This window comes from Elephas maximus, chromosome 13, assembly GCF_024166365.1.
Source record: "Elephas maximus indicus isolate mEleMax1 chromosome 13, mEleMax1 primary haplotype, whole genome shotgun sequence".
In the NCBI taxonomy this organism is placed as follows: domain Eukaryota; kingdom Metazoa; phylum Chordata; class Mammalia; order Proboscidea; family Elephantidae; genus Elephas; species Elephas maximus.
The window spans coordinates 46,635,515-46,656,692 of record NC_064831.1 but is presented as its reverse complement, the minus strand read 5'-3'; the positions used below and the strand labels follow the sequence as shown (position 1 = coordinate 46,656,692).

General features: G+C 38.4%; 1 protein-coding gene across 1 annotated transcript in view; it reads left to right on the top strand.

Moving 5' to 3' along the window:
- The first annotated feature begins 2,774 nt into the window (after window positions 1-2,774).
- MNS1 (meiosis specific nuclear structural 1) overlaps window positions 2,775-21,178 on the top strand; it is a 33,367-nt gene continuing 14,963 nt past the window's right edge. The window contains exons 1-8 of the mRNA XM_049905716.1: window positions 2,775-2,877; window positions 3,602-3,823; window positions 5,686-5,813; window positions 6,765-6,867; window positions 9,838-10,067; window positions 10,656-10,872; window positions 10,974-11,081; window positions 18,853-19,110. Coding sequence (XP_049761673.1) covers window positions 2,875-2,877; window positions 3,602-3,823; window positions 5,686-5,813; window positions 6,765-6,867; window positions 9,838-10,067; window positions 10,656-10,872; window positions 10,974-11,081; window positions 18,853-19,110 — 1,269 coding nt within the window. The 5' untranslated portion in view covers window positions 2,775-2,874. The remainder of the gene's footprint in view (window positions 2,878-3,601; window positions 3,824-5,685; window positions 5,814-6,764; window positions 6,868-9,837; window positions 10,068-10,655; window positions 10,873-10,973; window positions 11,082-18,852; window positions 19,111-21,178) is intronic.

Genomic DNA, 21,178 nt, shown 5'->3' with positions numbered 1-21,178 from the left:
ATGTGTAAATCTATGTATTATGGACCTATAGCGTATATAAAAGTAAAATGTGCAATTAACGATAGCACAAAAGATGGGAGGGAGACATTGGAAGTACACTGTCATGAGGTTTACATATGACACATTAAGCAAAATTACAGTATTTTAATAAATATGTATACAGCAAATCCTAGGAAAATCACTTAAAAATTATAAATAGAGGTAAAAATAATAATAGTGAAGATAAGATGGAGTCACAAAACATACTCAAAGGAAGAAAGGTAGAAAAGAGGGAAAAAATAAACAGCTGAAACAAAATTAAAAAAACTAGCAATTGTAGATTTTAATCCAACCATATCAATAGTTACATTAAGTATAAATCAACTCAACAGACTAATTAAGACAGAAGTTGTCAAATTAGATTAAAAAAAGCAACACCTAACTCCATGCTATTTATAGGAAACCCACTCTAAATGTAAAGACATAGACAGTTTCAAACTAAAAGCATGGAGAAAGATATACTATGCGAACACTAAGTAAAATAAAAGAAAGCTGGAATGGCTACTTTAGTATCAAAAAGATTTCAGAACAAAGAATACTGCCTGGGATAAACAGGGTCATTTCAAAATGTTAGATGTCAAAATGTCATGAAGATACAATAAAAAAAATCAAATAATAATCCTAAAGGTGTACACATGTAACAATAGAACTTTAAAACACATGAGGCAAAAAATGATAGAACTAAAAAAAAAATTATGGCTGAAGACCTCAACACCCCTCTCTTAGCAACTGAAAAAACAAGTAGACAAAAATATTGTACTGTAAGAATATAGAATACCTGAACAACATTCTCAACCAGCTTGACGTTATTGACCTTACAGATTACAGAACACTCCACCCAACAACTCCAGAACACACATTGTTTTCAGGTGCACTTGGAACAATCCCTGGGTAAAATGAACCTCAACAAATTTAAAAGAACTGAAATTATATAAAGTATGTTCTCTGACCATAATAGAATTAAATTAGAAATCAATAACAAAAAGATATCTGGGCAATCTGAAATACTTGGAAAGCAAACAAAACACTTTTAAATAACTCATGGGCCAAAGAAATCAAAATTGAAATAAAAAATATTTTGAATTGAATGAAAATAAAAGCACAATATATCAAAATGTGGAAGGTAGCTAAAGCAGTACTTAGAGGGAAATTTATAATACTATATGTTTATATTTGAAACCAAGAATAGTTTTAAATAAACAACTTCAGCTTCTACCTTAAGACACTAGAAAAAGAAGCGCAATTTAAACTCAAAGCAAGCAGAAAGAAGGAAATAATGATGGCAGGAGCAGAAACCAATGAACTTGGAAACAAAAACAATAGAAAAAAATTAATAAAAAGTTTGTTCGTAGAAAATAGAGACAAAATTGATAAAACTCTAACTAGACTGAAAAAGAATACTTACCCAAAGTAATTTCTGTGTAGAGCTTTCTCCCACACTGCACCACCAGACCCCCCTTTATGTGCATAACAATAATATAATTTCAATAATTTGTTCATTTAACAAATATTTATTTTGCACCTACTTTATGCCAATCACCATTTTAAATGCTTGAAATATGTCAGTGCTCAGGTTCCTGGAGGTAAAGCCCACAAAAATACACACCTTCCCCCAAGAATGCAATGCCCAGGGCTTTCTTACTCTCACATTAGTCCACATTTAGCCTCCAGCAAATCATTAAAATTACCATTTAAGTGTTCCTACTAGTTTATGGCTCCGGTGGCTACTGTTTTAAGTACACAGATCTCAGCTTTGACTCTCCAGATTCACCTGTCTCTCCATATTTCTGTGTGGCAGTTTTCTTTGTGACCTTAGTTTTCTGATGGGTCCAAGAAAAATTGTTGATTTTCGATTTGTTCAGCTTTTCTTTTCTTATTTTAAGGATGAGGTTGACGACTTTCAGGCTCTTTACGTGCTGGAGCTGAAATCCGCAGTCCTATTTGTTATTAATCTCTAAGCAGCTGGATTGCTACACAAGATGGGCTTCAGATTAGGATAGCACTAACTGCTGCTAACTACCTTTGAAAAACACTTAGTTTTGACAAGACTTCTCTAAATACATAACCTCTGAAATAAGTGTATTTCACTAATTTCTCTGACCCATTTGTGTTCTTAAATTCCTCCATTTAAAATGGACTTGAATGTCTAACATGCTGATAAAATAAACCAGACCAACACCCCGGCCATCATGTATCTGCTCTTTCACTGGTACGTGGACCTTCTATTAAATAGCAGAATAAGATCCACGCGGCCCATACATTTTACTCCCAAAGTTTACCAACATCTTCTATGGGGGTGAAGTGAAGGCTCCTGGAAGCACTCGCCGCGCAAAGGTCTCAGGGTATCCCAGCAGTAGGGACAGTGCCCCGGGACAAGCACTGCTGAGAACGAAGCCATCAACCTCTGCAGAACTGGCTTTGAGGACGGAGGACGCTCTGTGGGCAGAACTCCCTCCAGCCACATGTACTAGACAGGAATTTGTGCTTTTCTCTGTAAACCGTTTCCAGCCTCCTACTTGGCTTCCAAACCACTCAAATTTCAGAGTTCGGCCGTTTGGGGGAAAACCTGGAGCTCTAAAAAAAAAAAGCTGACTGCAAAGGCCTCATCTGAACTTCCCGCCTGTTTAGTTTAGACCAATAGGAGAAGCCGCGCTGCCAGGCTCCTAAGAAGTCCTGTGCCTATTGGATGTCTCCCCGGCCAATAGGAGGCCGAGAGTCGCGATGGTTGGCCTCGGTCAGGCTGCGGCGCCGAGACGGTTGCTAGGACACCGCGTTCACTCTGGGGCCCGAGGTGGTGGCGGCTGGAACAAGAGAGGGGAGTTTTCGCTAGCCGAGATGGTGAGCTGGTCGGGGGACGCGAAAAGCCTTGTTTATTTATTGGTTTAATATAGTTAGAGCCTCCTGCTTCTACAGAAAGATCTGAGAATCCAGTGGGAGACTTGAGTTTGCGCTCTGGGGCCTCAGGCGCTGTGTGAGGCGCGTTCGCGGAGGCTCCCAGCCGTTCTTGGTTTCCCCCGCACTGTAATAAATAACGCCTCTAAATCGTTTCTCATATTTCTGGGGAAAAATGTAGAACCTCTGGACAAATTAGTGAAAATAAAAGTCCTGGCGAGAGTGAGTGAAGGGATGGATACCAGCGGTTGACCGATTCAATTTGTGTTGGGAAAACGTGACCAGCGTCCCAACAGCACCCTTGCCCGGGTTCGGGGCGTGGAAGGAGGAGAGGAGGGATTCCCGCGTAGTGGTGAAGAAGTGGGGCTGTAGAGATAGACAGCATGTCTTTGAATCCTAGTATTGCTACTTATTAGCCTCGGAACCTTGGGTAAGTTGCTTTTACTTTTCATGCCTCGTCTATAAAATGGGGAATCCTACTAGTACCTACTATATTCGTCTACGATGTTTACCTCTTTATTATGGAAAGTTCTCTGAACTTAGGAAGGAAGCCAATGGCCCTTCGTTTATAAGTTACCTATGTTTGTATCATTTAAAAGTTACAGATTTTGGTTTTTCAAAGTATACGTAATTTTTCGTTCTCTCCTTTTTGTGTGTGTGTGTGTTATAGGCTTCCAAAAGGAGAAATTTGAGCTTTGCTGAAAGGCATCAGAAATTAGTAGATGAAAACTACAGCAAAAAATTGCATATGCAAGCGCTAAAAAAGATAGAAAATCAAGTCAGGGATCTAAGAGTGAAGAATGAAAATGATGACCGTGTTGAGCGCAAGAGATTCCTCAGGTTATTACAGAATGAACAGTTCGAGTTGGATATGGAAGAGGGCATTCAAAAGGTAAGTTTTGCTGTGCATTGTTACACTATTTTTTTCTCCCCTATTCTCCTTGGAAAGGACGAAAGCCAACTGCTGATACTGGCGTTGAGTGGATGACAGCATCAGATAAGGGATGCCTCGCTGTGAGCCAGCCCAGCACAGGGGTAAGTAGTTGCGTCACTAGACTGTACTAGACTGCATGTCTTTGGATCCTAGTACTGCTATTTATTACCTGCAGAACCTTGGGTAAATTGCTTTTACTTTTTATGCTTCATTTATAAAATAAAAAATAAAATAAAATAGGGAGTAATAATGGTACCTATGTCATAATAGGATTGTTATAATAATGCGTTAATACATGTAAAGCCCTTCAATGGCACCTGGCACAGAGTAAGCACTCAATTTTACTTTTAGGTATGTATGAAATCCATAGTTATTAACTTCCACAGTTTTGTTCACAAAGTATGATTGTGTTGCTTTCCACAAAACACTTTTGGTTTTTTAAGTTGTGCTTTAGGTGAAACTTTACAGAGCAGACTGGTTTTTCATTCAACAGTTTATACACAAATTGTTTTGTGACATTGGTTGCAATCCCCGTGATGTGTTAACACTCTCCCTTTCCACACCTTAATTCCCCTTTTCTATCTGTCCATTTTTCCTGTCCCTTCCTGCCATCTCATCATTGCTTTCGGGCAGGTGTTGCCCTTTTGGTCTTGTATACATGATCCAACTAAGAAGCACATTCCTCATGTGTGTTATTGTTTTATAGACCTGTCTAATCTTGGGCTGAAAGGTGAACTTAAGGAATGGCTTCAATTCTAAGTGTCCAGGGGGCAATAGTCTCAGGGGTTCTTCCAGTCAGACCAGTAAGTCTGGTATTTTTGTGTGTGAATTTGAATTTTGTTCTACATTTTTCTGTCCATGACCCTCTATTATGATCCCTATCAGAGTGCTTGGTGGTGGTAGCCAGGCACCATCTAGCTGTTCTGGGCTCAGGCTGGTGGAGGCTGTGGTACTGTGGTCCATTAGTCCTTTGGACTAATATTTCCTTTGTGTCTTTGATTTTCTTTATTCTCCTTTGCTCCAGACAGGATGGGCCCAGTAGATGTACCTTAGATGGCTGCTCGCAAGCTTTTAAAACCCCAGAGGCTACTCACCAAAGTTGGATGTAGAACATTTTTTTAATGAACGTTGTTATGCCAGTTGACATAGATTACCCACCCCCTAGACCATGGCATCCAGCCCTCAGCCCAAGTAACAAAGTTCCTCAAGGTGTTTGGATGTATCTATGAAGTTTTTATGACTTTGCCTTGGTCAAGTTGTATTGACTTCTCCTATATTGTGTACTGTCTTTACCTTCACCGAAGTTAACACTTATCTACTATCTAGTTAATGATTCCCCCTCCTTAGCCCTCCCCTCCCTCGTAACCATCAAAGATTTTTTCTTTCCATGTGTAAACCTTTTCTTGAGTTTTTATAATAGTGGTCTCACACTGTATTTGTCCTTTTGTGATTGACTTTTTCTTTTAGCATAATGCCCTCCAGATTCATCCATGTTGTGAGAGATTTCCATTGTGTGTATGTACCATGATTTGTTTATCCGTTCATCTGTTGATGGGCACGTAGTAGATTGTTTCCATCCTTTTGCTATTGTGAACAATGCTGCACTGAACGTGGGTGTGCATGTGTCTATAGTAGTTTGTGTGAACTACTATCAGTTGTGAAGAGATATCCACAAGACACTCTGGGAGTTATAAAACACACAAAATAGTCAACCATTGCACCTAAGGCATGTGTAGTTTTGTATAATAAAACAAATTCATCCTAAAAGAAAAAAAATGATTCTGAAGGAAAAATACCTGAAGTTACTTTTTCTCATTCAGGCAGAAGAAAACAAAAGATTGAGGGAACTCCAACTTGAACAAGAAGAAAAATTGGCTGCAGAGTTGGCAAAACTAAAACATGAAAGTCTAAAGGATGAAAAGATGAGGCAACAAGTAAGAGAAAACAGGTATCTTGGTTTCTCTTAATGATCTCACTTCTATGAAATAAGCAAAATATATAGAATCCAGGGATTATTAGTAGCTACCAAAAAAAAAAAAAAATTTTTTTTTTTTTTTTTTTTTTTACCAGGGTGGGAGGAGGGGAGAGGGAGAGTTTTTGTTTGGGGAGGGCATTAAGTTTATGTTAATGGTGGTGGAATGTTTTGGGTAAGGGTAGTGATAATGGTGGTACAACATGAAAAATATCATTGAGTTGTAAATGTGGAAGTTGTGTTGTGGGATGTATTGGGGTATGTGTTTTCACTACAATTTAAAAAAGAAGGGAAAAAGTGATTAGGTTTAAGACACACCCTACACTGATATGACCTCATTACCATAACAAAGAAAATGCTATTCCCAAATGGGACCACACTCCTGGGCATTAAAAAAAAACAAAAAACAAAAAACCAAACCCAGTGCTGTCCAGTAGATTCCAAATCCTAGCAACCGTATAGGACAGATTAGAACTCCCCCATAGAGTTTCCAAGGATCTTCTGGCAGATTTGAACTGCCGACCCTTTGGTTAGCAGCCATTGCTCTTAACCACTACGGCATCAGGGTTTCCCTCCTGGGCATAGGGGTGAGAATTTCAACACATATTTTGGGGGACACAGTTCAATTTATAACAGAGACCTCTGAACCAGGCATTGGTAAAAAAAATTTTTAGTGATGATAATGGAAATAAAAGCATTGTTTTGTCCAGAAAATTAATTATAACGTTGCATTCCACATGCATTCTGATTTTTATTTGGATGAAGAGAGAAAAGGGTATTTTTTCAAAATAATTTTAATAGTAGTTTAAATATTCTTAGTACATTTAGAAAAAAATCTTTAAAATTTCAGGTATAGATTATGATTTCATGGTAGTAAAAGAAATACAGTCCTCAAATTTAAATTTCTGTCCTTTTTTTTCTTAACAGTATTGAGCTCAGAGAATTAGAGAAGAAATTAAAAGCAGCGTACATGAATAAAGAAAGGGCAGCTCAGATTGCTGAAAAGGATGCCATTAAATATGAGCAAATGGTAATTATGCTTCTGGTTATTATGTCTTTAGCTTCGTTTAAGAAACCAAGATTTTTTGAAAATTGTTACATAGTATGAAGAATTTACACTGCTAGATTTCTCAGATATTTTTATACTTTTTAGTTCTTTAAAGTGTAGGAAATTATGAATGATATCGTATGGAGCTTTGTTTAATTATGTTAGACCCTTTCAGATGTCTTCAAGTGACAATGCGTACTCTGCTTAAAATGAAAGAGATTTATTGAGAGCAAAGGCAGCTGTAGTGTTGGATCTCACAAACTGAAAACCAGTGTTCTGAACAGCTGCAGTCCCAGGAGCATAGTTATAGGGTTGAATCAGGAAGTTAGCTTGCAATGTTCTGATTCGTAGACAAGCAGTCAGTAAAGTGGAAGGCGGGATATCTTGAAGTGGGGCTTTGGTTGAGATTGGTCAACAGTATATGTGGGTTAAGGGGATGGGGTACACGCACATAATTATGGAAGTATGTGCTCATGAGGGGGTCACAAGACAATTGATGGGGGCCAGGGTCTGCTGGTTCCAACCAGCTAGAAGCCCAAGGCTGTATGTATATGAATGGAAAGAAGGCTGATCTATTGGTTCCACCCAACCTGAAGCCCAGGGCCATAAGCATGTGAAGAAGTTGAGGTTACATTCTCAGGAGTGCAAAAGCAGAAGTCACAAAATGGAGTCGGGCCTACATCTGAGCCAGACACCTTAGGCATGCCAGGCACCTCAGTGTTGGAACCCTTGTACCTGGGGATGTGAAGGGTTAGGTTGCCCAGCATCCATATGGTCTCTAACTAATTATTCTTTGACAGACTAGTATAGGACAAGGAGTTAGTATGATAAATTATTTTAGAACGTTAACTTCTTGTTTATTTTTTAAATGTTTTAAAAAATAATTTTATGTTGGAAACTCCTATTTTTCTAACTCAAGTGCTACCAAGTCCAGAGCAAGAGTTAACCCTCAAGCAGAGGAGTCTGAGACATACTCACCAGTAATGTTACATAGTATAAATGTGGAATAGTTTATTGAGGAGACATTGACAGGTAGGACAGACATGCTCACTTGAGCTGTCATATCACACAGAAAGGCCAGGCAAGGATTCCAAGGTCTGATTGAGGGATTCCAGCCTTCACTTCCCTTCCCTGCTTTCCCTATTAATGTGCAGGGCATTATGGTGGTGGAGTTCCCTCTCTTCTGATCCCTTTCACAGATGTTTTACAGCTGTTACAGAGAAAGAAGTAGAGGTAAATGTTCTGGCTTTTAAAGTTGGCGAGACTGTGTTACAAACTGAAAAGAAACAAAAAACAGCAAGTTGCAGAAAAATTACATTGGAAAATAATTCATAGCATAGATCATTTTTACATTTTAGAAAGCTGTACATATATGTATATATGTGTGTATTTTAACACATCATACATGTATTTGTATGTGTTAATACAAATGTATACACACACGTATGTATTTTGTGTATCATTACACACGTATGTTCACATACATACGATTATAGGAGTGATATAAAAATACTTAACCTGTGCAAGTGCAGTATGGGCACCAAATAAGAATAGCTGCTGGCCATAAATGACATGCGTGTATGTGTACGTGTGTGTGAGATGTATGTGAGCATCCATTTTGTATTAGTTTAGGCAAGTCTAGAGGGTTAAACAGCATGTGTGGTAGGAGTTGGTGGGGAGGCTTCATTTCCTAAACCCTTTAGCTCTACCCTTTAAAAAATGAAATAGAAAATAAAAGGTATACATACCTGTTTGACCAGTGGTTTGCAGTTTTAATTATCCTGACAGTTGAGGTTATTCAGGCAGTCGTAGACGTTTCAGCTTGACTCCTTAGAGAATTGCTGCTGTTTTCTAAATTGACCCACGAAAACTAAAGTCAGTACTTGACTACATGTCGGTACACCTGGGTACTAGTTCAGCCCTGCCTCTCTGAGTCTTAGCTTTCTTAGTCATAAAATGAGAACACTGTATTTCTATAAGTGTATGGTAATCTGTGCATACATTTTTTTGTCATTTCGTATTTTTCTTAAAGGACTTAATGCATCAACATACGCAAAGAAAGCATCGGCAAAAAAAGAATTTTAGTCAAGTCATATTGATGGTATATGTTGAAGGTATCAGCTAGATCATGAAAAGACATTTAGCATTTGCATTTTAATCTGTTTCTTTGTGTTTGATGTGCTAACCATTGCAGCATTTGGAATATGATCGTAAAGGTAAGGGTAATTTTAGAAGTTGCTGCAGTACATCTAACTTGAAACGCGTTTTGTCGATGATTTGAAAATGCTGCAAAGGAATAAGGGGTTTAACCCACCAAGAAGCAGGATTGGCTCTAACTCAGAGGGAGTGGTTTTGAGTGAATTAAAAACTGTAGAAAACAGGCAGAGTGACATATGGAACCCTTTTAAATTGAAGCGGTTACAGAGGGCCTTTAATATGTAAGAAAGGTGGGACCTCAACAGCCAGTGGCAGGAAAGAAAGTTTAGGCTCAGAGAAACTCAAGAGTTGTAGCCATTAAATAGCAGGCCTGTGGGAAAGAGGCTAGTACCACCTTACTTCAAATAGACTATGGTACAGAATGGAGCTAAAAATAGAGAAAATTGCCTGGAGCAAATTATAAAGAAGAAGAGGATGACTCACGTCTTAGCAGTTGAAATAGTTATTAATCAAGTTCTTACAATTTTACTTACTGTTTTTCACATATGGAGTTATTAATTATCATTGTCAGATATGGCCCTGAGAGAGTTACTTGAAGGAATACGAAAGCCTCTTTAGGGTTTGACTCATCATCCAAACCCTCCGGGTGACAGTGATTTAGTTTTGCTTTTTACCTAGATGGATGAAAAGATTTTATTTTACAGGCTTTATAATACTGAATTACATCTGCCTAAACTATCTGTTGTACTATGCTCACATTTGAAAATGGGAAGATAAATTTTGTTTTAATAACAGAAACGCGAAGCTGAAATCGCTAGAACCATGATGGAGGAACATGAGCGAGTGATGAAGGAAGAGAAAGCTGCAGAGGACAGACGAAACCAAGAGAAAGCGCAGTGCTGTCGTGACTTAGAGAAACAACTCGAAGAACAAGAGAAAAAGAAGCAGGAAGCTTATGAGCAGTTGTTGAAAGAGAAACTCATGATTGATGAAATCGTCAGGAAAATCCACGAAGAAGATCAATTGTAAGTTGGTCCCAGCTTTCTTAGGTGGCTAAACACTTACAGTGAATTTACCATAGCTTGTGGTGAAGATGTAAAACCTACTAGGACTAGGTACCTAGTGCACGCTCAGTAATTGTTAGCTATTGTTATGTAAAGTGAGACCAACCCTTGTCGTTTTTGCTAGCGTGTTGTCTAATTAAATGATTCTCGAGGGACTGAATCACTGAACGTTTGTTTTTCTTAAGTATGCCCATATCATGTGTCAGAGGATGTGCTTTCTGGTGGATTTCCGTGGTGACAGCTTAAGTGTAGAGTGATGCACGGCTTACATTAACAGGCTGTGACCTTTCTGAAATGAGATGCATAAAACTTCACTAATAGGTTGGAAGAGAGGCATACCAGCATTTTACCCAGAGAAAATTGATAGCTGGCATTTGACTTAGTGGTACAGAGTAGGCATTCAGAATGTTTGTTGTGTGAATGAATGAAGAAACTGTAAAGATGAAAGACCTTTTCCCCACATTATTATCAACACAGGGAAATAACTTTTTTATTTAACTATATTATTATTGCTGTTTTTATAAAACTGTATCCCTTATTGCTTTTTAGGGAAAGACAACAAAAGTTGGAAAAAAAGAATGCAACTCGAAGGTATATAGAAGAGTTTCAGAAACAGCAGGCTGTCTGGAGACAAAAGAAACGTGAGGAGATGGAAGAAGAAAATAGAAAAATTGTAGAGTTTGCCAACATTCAGAAGCAAAGAGAAGAAGATCGGATGGCAAAAGTTCGAGAGTATGAGGAAAAAAGACTACAGCTTCAGAATGCGGTATTAAAACAGTTAGTTCTTTAACATTGGAAGAATTCTGAAATAACTGGTTGTAGAATTTGGTTCCTACAAATATTTGTGTGTGTTTTTTAATTTCATAGCTGACTCAGAAATTAGAAGAAACACTGCGACAACGTGAAGATTTTGAACAAGTGCAACAAGAATTATATCAGGAAGAACAAGCTGAGATAGATGAGAGAAGACTAAAAGTAAGTTTTGGAAATTGATAGAACGGTTAACACAGAATAGAATATCATTCTGAGATGAGGCAGCGAAGCTGCATTTTTAAATTTCCTACCGCTTTACCATACATGTAAAGATTTACTACAGCCTTGGAAACTCTATGGGGTAGTTCTGTAGTGCCACTGAGTCAGAATTGACTGAATGGCAGTGGGATGAGTTTACCGTACATACCCAAAATTCTATATCATGTAAACAGTCATGAGGCATACGAACATTTGTGATATTTTATAGTTATTCATAGGAGGAGTAATGAAGTGTGTAAGACTCTCAAAATATGTATCACCTAAATATATGTGCCTGTAGAGTGTTTAAAAAGGGGCTGGTGAGGTTGTACTATTAGGGTGCCTCTCTAATCATTTCCTCTATCTCATGTTCCAGAATTTTTAGTTTTTGCATGAAGGTTCTATGAAGATTACAGCCTTGGAAACCTTGCGGGACAGTTCTACTCTGTCCTGTAGGATCCCTACGAGTCAGAATTGATTCCACGGCAGTGGGTGTGGTTTGGTTTTTGGGTTTGAGAATTCCCTAGGGTAGGACAGCCATCTGAGCCTATGGGAATGGTGCTCCCTGGAGTGGGCACCTGCCCCACACCAAAGCCAGCATGCTAGTTCAGATGTTGTATCACAGGAGCACACTTAGTTTTTAGAAAGCTGTTCTCATGGCTAGGAAACAAGTGGTAATGAAAACTCAAAGTCAGAAGTCCTGCCAGAGTTTTTCTACAGTTTAGGGTGTTGTCTTACACATCCTTAAGTCTTCACATTAACACTCACCATGCTGTACACTGCTGTTTTGTACTGCCCTCTGGTGACGTGTTTGCACACTCCTGTGTTGTTCTGTGAATGGTAGGCTAACCTAAGCTGAGAGGGAATAGGCCTAAAGCCATGAGAACAGCCTGAGGAGGTGCCCGTGCTACAGACAGAATAGCTAGAGAAACAGGAAATTAACCTTTTTGAAAGTATAGGATTATAGTTTGTCTCATTTAAATATTTGAACTAATTGGAAATTATAAGTGAAATTTATAATCTAAGTGAACAATTTTTTGCCTGAAAATTAGGTGGTAGTCAACTACTTCTTCTCTCACAGCATTGTAACTAGCATAAAGAACTCATTTTCTTATAAAAATATCAGAGTTTCTTAACAATTCAGTTGTTAGATCAACATTAGGTGTTTTCTTACGTAGAATTGAAAGCATTTGCAAAAAATGCACACATGAGATTTTATTAGGTGTGTAAGGGAAAGTTATGCCTTCTTTTCCTTAAAGTCTTTTTAAAATGTGCTAATTAATTTGTACATAAGAGTTTGATTTTTATGTTTTGTCTCTTTTAACTAAAATAGCACTCTGTCAGCTTAAACGACATGCATATTATGTTACTGAAATGAAAACTGTATAACATTTTTCTTCAAAATGAAAATTCTTTCTAGGTTTCAGAAGTTTTAGAGAAAAATTTAGTGCTTGAAATTTTCAAGCTTGTGTTTTTCTTAAATGGCAAGCAATTTTAGCAGGAATTCTCAAAATAGTGAGTGAGTTGCATTAGTTAGTTTAATATAATTCTAAAACCAATCCAAATGTGGTCATTTAGACAATATAATTTTTGCCTGAATTGTGAGATTGATTGTCCTTGCAGGTAAAAGTTCACCAGTTTAAGATTTTGGGTGATAGGATACCCACTGTTCTAGTAACTTTTAAAATGTGGAGTATCCTTATTTAGTCTTCCTAACCAGATAACAACTGCTAACATTGAGGTTTAAGTCATTAATTTTTCACACAGTTTTACTCTTGAATCTTCCAAAACTTTTTATTGGCTGAGTTCTGTGCCCAGCATTGCTAAAAAGAAGCCTTGTACCTGTGGTCAGGTGAGCATGTGTTCCCGGTTCCTGCCAAACTGCGGGAAGGACTTCCTTGTGCAGCGTTACAGGCCTTAAAACGTAACATGTGAGAACCTTCAGAATGTGGTCAGTAGAGTGTGTTTAAAGAGCTGCTCAAAATTCATTACAGTGAGCTGTGCATGTTCTTTCTTAGTGTGACAATAAGGTATGGTGTTTCCTTTATTCATACTTCTATCTCTCAGTAGCATTCTTTTTTTTTATATAATTTATTTATTGTGCTTTAAGTGTAAGTTTACAAATCAAATCAGTCTCTCGTACAAAAAGTTATACACACCTTGCTATGACCTCCAGGCTGTTCTCCCCTTAATGAGACAGCACATTCCTCCTCTCTACCCTGTATTCCCTGTGTCCATTCAACCAGCTCCCATTGCCCTCTGTCTTCTCATCTCGCCTCCAGAGAGGAGCTGCTCACATAGTCTCATGTGTCTACTTGAGCCAAGAAGCTCACTCCTCACCATTATCATTATCTATCTTATAGTCCAGTCCAATCCCTGTCTGGAGAGTTGGCTTTGGGAATGGTTCCAATCTTGGGCTAACAAAGGGTCTGGGGACCTTGACCTCCAGGGTCCCTCTAGTCTCAGTCAGACCATTAAGCCTGGTCTTCTTCTGAGAGTTTGAGGTCTGCATCCCACTGTTCTCCTGCTTCATCAGGGATTCTTGGTTGTGTTACCTGTCAGGGCAGTGATTGGTGGTAGCCGGGCACCGTCTAGTTCTTCTGGTTTCAGGCTAATGTCGTCTCTGGTTTATGTGGCCCTTTCTGTCTCCTGGGCTCATCTTTTCTCAGTAGCATTCTTGACTCAAAACTTTTTGAAGGGAAGTCGGAGAGATAGTCAGGAAGAGGATAGTACGCTATATTCTTCCAATAGTTTAAGTTTGGTACCTGCGTGTAAAATATGTAAACTTTAGAGTTCTGTATTTTTAAGGGAGAATATTATAATTGGGGTAAGAGATAAGAGTGAGGTAAGAAAATAAGCTAATAATAGAGAAGTATTTATATGATTTGAACAGACACTTAAATAAGATTTATAAATAGCCAACTCCTCGATAAACTATTAGTGTTTAGTATTTTTCAGCTGTATCAAAACAGATTATTCTTCTGGATATACTGTTTCATCAATTAGGAGGAAATAGATACTATGTATTGATATCAAAACCTACTTAATGATTAATTTCATATTAAATGAAAAAATACAGTTCTTTTTGAAATATCTTAATAGAATCAACTTATGCATGCCTAATACCTAATTCCCCTCCCCCCAAGATTAAGAGTAAAATGACAGATGAAGGCATAACAGGCATATATGAACAAATGGGATGCAGATAGCAGTTATCGCCAAATAAAGTAGATCAGATGAGACTCAGATATCATCAGCAGTGAAGCTATAACAGAATAATTTAATCTGCCATGTCACGTTATATAGAAATACATGACTTTAAAAGTGATTACAAATCTCTAGGAAATTTACAGACATGATGTAAGGGGAAAGACTGTTTAACACACCACTAAAAATTAATAACACTTTTTAACCTACTAACTGAATACCTAAAAACATTATTCTCAGTTATTATTGGGTTGAAGAGGAAATTCACAGATTCTTGAGAGGATGAGAATATTACATTTCAAAAGTTATCAGATTCTGTAAATCTAATCTCGGAGGCAGTTATTAAACAAGATGGAGAAAATATCTAGTCAATCAGCAACTTAGAAAAGAATATAAATTCAAGTGTAAGGCAAGAACGTAGAAGGAAATGAAGATACAAGGAATAAAGAAATAAAGATACAACGAAATTGACTAAAAACCAGGAAAACAGAGGAGCATTAATCCAAGTGTTTAATATTTGGGGAAAAAAAAGTATTTTCCTCTGGGAGAATACAATAAAGAAAAAAGTAAAAACAAATAACATTGTAAGAACATAAGTAAATATAGACAAGATTAGAAAAACAATGAAAGGTTATTCAATTATATAGTGATAAATGTGACTCTTCGTGGCGTAGTTTTCAGAGTTAAAAATAAACCCAAAGACGTAGAAAAATCGGACAAAATAAGATCAAGGATATCTTTTGTATCAAAAGCTTCTTGTGCCCTGCCTCACATCCTCTAGTTTCAGAGACAGCTGAGAGGCACAGTTGTGAGGGCCAGACTTGTGCTACAGGTTCATTAGCTGTAGGGGCAAGGGCAGGGGCAGGGAGCTACTACCCTCTGAGGCCTCTCTCAGCCGAAGGTGGAAGGGATCTGATAGAGAAAGGCTTCTTCCTGTCACCCTGGGCGCTGATGGATAGCAGTCCATGCATGCCTCACAAGGTCCTGGCAGGACTGAGCCCCAACTGCCCATGGTGGTAACCAACTCAGTATTGCGTCCTTGTGTTGGTTTTTCTTCTTCCCTGTTTCACTCGGCTTATTCCTCACTGCTGCTTTATAGGATTGTTGTTGTTATTGCCAGCGAGTTGATTCTGACTTACAGCGACACTATGGGACAAAGTAAAACTGCCCCATAGGAATTCTAATTCCAAGACTGTAAATCTTTGTGGAAGAAGACTGCCACATCTTTTTCCCACAGAGTAGCTGGTGGGTTTGAACCACCGACCTTTCCGTTAGCACCCGAGCACTTAACCATTGTGCCACCAGGGCTCTTTAGTGACCCTGTATTACCTCCCCAGTAAAAAAAAAGAATCTATATACAAGTCCTTATTTAAGGCTCTCATTTCAAGGACAAACTCAGTGTAAGATAGACAGCTCTAAACGTTTCCAGGCTCGGAGTGGTTTTACAGCAAATTATTTCTGAAACCGTAATGGGTTTTAGCACACGGAAAAGCATGGGAGATTGTATAGTTCATATTATATAGCTACCATAATACTGATCCAGACCCATCAAAGAATACATGGACCCTTTCCAGTCGAAAGAAATAGAACTAGAGTTTTGTTTTTCCCCTAAACGTCTCTGTTCCTTTGGTAAATGTCTTCACCATAGGATTAAACTGAAATTCACATGGGGGGTGGATTCCAGGAAACTATACAGTCCGTTTAGTTCACTGTGTATTACATTTCTGTGTACAAAATACTCTCTTGGCTCTGGAAGAATTCAGAGCTAAATGGGACAGTATCTCTACTTCAGTGAGTCTTTTTCACTTCTGTCTAGTACATGGCAAATACACATACACAATGTATATTATAAAAAACACTATGCGCCCAGCATCTCAAAGAAAAATAAGACATACCCTCTAGGAATTTATTTTTCAATGAGGAGATACGGCACGTACATATGAAATAAAATTAAATGATAGAGAAATTAAATACTGTACAAGGCCAAAATGAGATGAGTATGGGTTGGAGTGATTTAAAAAGACTTCATGGAGAAGGCAGGATTTGAAAGGGAGATAAGGTATAGATGGTAAAGAAGATAGGATTTGAAAAGGGGATTAACTATGGATAGGTGAAGAAGAAGAGGTTGAATACTCAATATAAATTACAATGAACAAAGATGCTATAGCTGATACTGCAGATTGGCTCATCTAACACCCACTCCGTCCACTTTTAAAAATTTATCTTACTATATTATAAAGACGAGAAAGCTAAAACTACATTTTTGAGACTTTCTCTAGTTAGAATTGACCTAGGTTCTGTCCAGCAGACACTCCTTCTCACCCTCTACCCCATCCCCAGGCCAGTTCAAGGTGTGGAAGATGGAAGTGAGCAAAATGAGATAGCAGCCACCCGGATGAAGATCAGCTCATGTGTGATGGCCGTGGGAGAGTTAGCATCATGGGATCAGAGCAGTGGGGTGCAGCTTGACCCCCTGGCCCTCCTGGAAGTTGTAGTATTTTGTTGTCTGTAAGATAGAGTAGATTCCGTTATCTGTAAAAACCCTGACCAATACAGGTGTTAAGACAGTAGTTTAATACCTTGAGGATATTGTTCTGTCTATAGTATGTTAGAATTGGTCAAGGTTTGTTAGATTAGAGAAGGATTTAAAATGTACATCCGTTTTTTTTTTTGACGTTGTTGAGAATATACACAGCAAAACATCCACCAATGCAACAGTTTCTATATATACAATTCAGTGACACTGATTACATTCTTCGTGTTGTACAACCATTCTTATCCTCCTTTTCTGAATTGTTCCTCCTCCATTATCAAACTCACTGCCCCCCAAGGTTCCTATCTAATCTTTTGAGTTGTGATTGTCATTTGATTCCATATAGAAAGTTCTGAGATTTACATCAGTTATTGCTAGGTGCCATGGAATCGGTTCTGGCTGGTAGTGACTTTATGTATAACAGAACAAAAAATTGCCTGGTCCGATGCCATCCTCACAATCGTTGCTGTGTTTGAGCCTACTGTTGCAGCCACTATGTCAATCCACTTCATTGAGGGTCTTCCTCTTTCTCACTAACCTTCTGCTTTATCAAGGATGATGCCTTTCTCCAGCGATTGGTCACTCCTGATGACTTGTCCAAAATAAGCAAGACAAAAATCTCGCCGTCCTTGCCTCTGAGGAGCATTCTGGCTGTACTTCCTCCAAGACACACTTGTTCGCTCTTTTAGCAGGGCATGGTATAGTCAGTACTCTTCACCATCACTACAATTCGAACGCGGCAATTCTTCAGTCTTCCTTTTTCCTTGTCTTGCTTTAGCGTGCATATGAGGCCATTGAAAATACCATGGCTTCAGTCAGGCACACCTTATTCCTCGAAGTGACTTCTTTGCTTTTTAACACTTTAAAGAGGTCTTTTGAAGCAGATTTACTCAATGCTCATTTCATTTCTTGACTACTGCTTCTATGGGTATTGATTAATGATCCAAGAAGAATGAGCTCCTGACAGCTTCAGTTTCTTTGCCATTTAGCATGATGTTGTTTATTGGCCCAGTTATAAGGATCTTTTTGTTACAATTCATTTTCTTGGAATTGTAGTATTGGCAAAGAACATCAATTCTAGTTGAGTAGATAAATGACAGAGTAAGAGTAGTAAAATGTTATTGGTAGGATCTTGGTCTTAGGTATATGGGTGATCACTATAAAATTCTTTGAAGTTTTTGGTATGTTTGGAAATTTTCAGAATAAAATATTGGGGAAATAAAGGCTTGCAGGAAAGGACTTTAACTGCTCGAGGTAGGTTTGACTTGCCATGAGAAACTTCTGATTGCCATTGCTGGATTACTGTGTACAAATTTTAAAGAATTTTTGAGAACAGAAGTATTAGAAGACTAGAGATGGGTAAATGCAGCCCTGATTTCATAAAGGGGAGGGAGTTGGAAACGAAAAATGCTTAAACGATTGGTTTGGGCAGAACTTTCAGACAGGATTCTAGAAAGATTCATAGATGGTACAGATATCACACACCACATATTAGTAAACTCAGGTGTACAAAAAAGTTTTTAAATCAGCTCTTTTCAGAGTATAATTATGTATTAATTCTGAGTACAGAAAAAAGATGGTAAATGTATACAAATTGAAATTAAACAATAAGTAATACAAGGTAATTTCTCCAGCGATTTGTCCTTTTCTCCAACTCTCATTGTCGAGCTTTTGCATCCATATGAGGTGACTGAAAACACCATGGCTTGGGTCAGGTGCACTTCAGCCCTCAAAGTGACTTCTTTGCTTTTCAACACTTTAAAGAGGTCTTTTGCAGCAGATTGCCCAATGCAAATACATCATTTCAAAGGTAAGCATGCCCTTTATCCAACTAGTTTTGAAAGAACGGGGCAAAGTATTATCCTGAAAAGGTTTAATTTTTCAGTTTGTATGGTTTTATATTGTAACTCTTCAGTTTAACAAAACCCTATCCCACCCTTTCTTTATAAATCAGATATAAAGAAACTGAATTAACGTTTTGCTGTGTTGTTATAGGAAGAAGAAGAGAAAAAATTGAGAAAGCAAAAGGAGATGAAGCAAGACTTTGAAGAACAGATGGCACTGAAGGAACTAGTACTGCAGGCTGTGAAGGAGGAAGAGGAGATGTTTAGAAAAGCCACGCTGGCTAAACTGGCTGAGGACGAGCGAGTTGAATTAATGAATGCTCAGAAACAGAGAATGAAGCAGCTGGAACACAGGAGGGCTGTGGAGAAACTGATTGAAGAACGTCGTAACCAGTTCCTTGCAGACAAAGTAAGAAAAAAAATATTCAGTTATTCATCCACTACATGTCACTGAGAACCTTTTCTGTGCTGGACAATGTTAGAAAGAGTGTGGAAAGAACAGGTTATATAATTGCACTTTATATGCATTGATTTTGAGGTCCAGGGGAAGATTTCTAGTGGGCAGTTGGACATAAGATTTTAAGAGTTAGAGAACTAGGTTTGTGTCTATTTATGTTTCATTCATGAAACTGAAATAATACTCATATTATCTGTCTCACTAGATTCTTGTGCTTTAAAGTGAGATAATCAGTGTGTGAATACTCTGAAAAGATAAAGAACTCTATAAAAATGGAGGGCACATATTAGGCTTATAGTAAATATTGAATAATAATAGAAGTGGTAGTAATAATACCAGCATTTATCGAGCGTTTACTACACGTCATTCACTATCGTAAGCTCATCATAAGTAACAACAAAATAACTTAACTTTTAACCCTTTTAATTAGGTGATACTCCTATCCCCACTTAAAGATACGTAAACTTGGACTGAGGCACAGAGAGATTATTTTTATTGCCCAAGGTTTCACAGCAAGTAATAGGCAGAGCTGGGATTAATTAATTAATTATGTCATAATGCTAACTTTTTGCTCCATGAGCAGACAGAAAAATCCCAGGATATTTTTTTTTTTTATAACTTTTATTAAGCTTCAAGTGAACGTTTACAAATCCAATCAGTCTGTCACATATAAGTTTACATACATCTCACTCCCTACTCCCACTTGCTCTCCCCCTCTTGAGTCAGCCCTTTCAGTCTCTCGTCTCGTGACAATTTTGCCGGCTTCCCTCTCTCTCTATCCTCCCATCCCCCCTCCAGACAAGAGTTGCCAACACAATCTCAAGTGTCCACCTGATATAATTAGCTCACTCTTCATCAGCGTCTCTCTCCCACCTGCTAACCAGTCCCTTTCATTTCTGATGAGTTGTCTTCGGGGATGGTTCCTGTCCTGTGTCAACTGAAGGTCTGGGGAGCATGGCCGTCGGGATTCCTCCAGTCTCAGTCAGACCATTAAGTTTGGTCTTTTTATGAGAATTTGGGGTCTGTATCCCACTGATCTCCTGCTCCCTCAGGGGTCCTCTGCTGTGCTCCCTGTCAGGGCAGTCATCGATTGTGGCCGGGCACCAACTAGTTCTTCTGGTCTCAGGATGATGTAGGTCTCTGGTTCATGTGGCCCTTTCTGTCTCTTGGGCTCTTAGTTGTCGTGTGGCCTTGGTGTTCTTCATTTTCCTTTGCTCCAGGTGGGTTGAGACCAATTGATGCATCTTAGATGGCCACTTGTTAGCATTTAAGACCCCAGACGCCACATTTCAAAGTGGGATGCAGAATGATTTCATAATAGAATTATTTTGCCAATTGACTTAGAAGTCCCCGAAAACCATGTTCCCCAGACCCCCGCCCTTGCTCCGCTGACCTTTGAAGCATTCATTTTATCCCGGAAACTTCTTTGCTTTTGGTCCAGTCCAACTGAGCTGACCTTCCATGTATTGAGTGTTGTCTTTCCCTTCACCTAAAGCAGTTCTTATCTACTGATTAATCAATAAAAAACCCTCTCCCACCCTCCCTCCCTCCCCCCCTCGTAACCACAAAAGTATGTGTTCTTCTCAGGTTTACTATTTCTCAAGATCTTATAATAGTGGTCTTATACAATATTTGTCCTTTTGCCTCTGACTAATTTCGCTCAGCATAATGCCTTCCAGGTTCCTCCATGTTATGAAATGTTTCACAGATTCGTCACTGTTCTTTATCGATGCGTAGTATTCCATTGTGTGAATATACCACAATTTATTTACCCATTCATCCGTAGATGGGCACCTTGGTTGCTTCCAACTTTTTGCTATTGTAAACTGAGCTGCAATAAACATGGGTGTGCATATATCTGTTTGTATGAAGGCTCTTGTATCTCTAGGGTATATTCCTAGGAGTGGGATTTCTGGGTTGTATGGTAGTTCTATTTCTAACTGTTTAAGATAACGCCAGATGGATTTCCAAAGTGGTTGTACCATTTTACATTCCCACCAGCAGTGTATGAGAGTTCCAA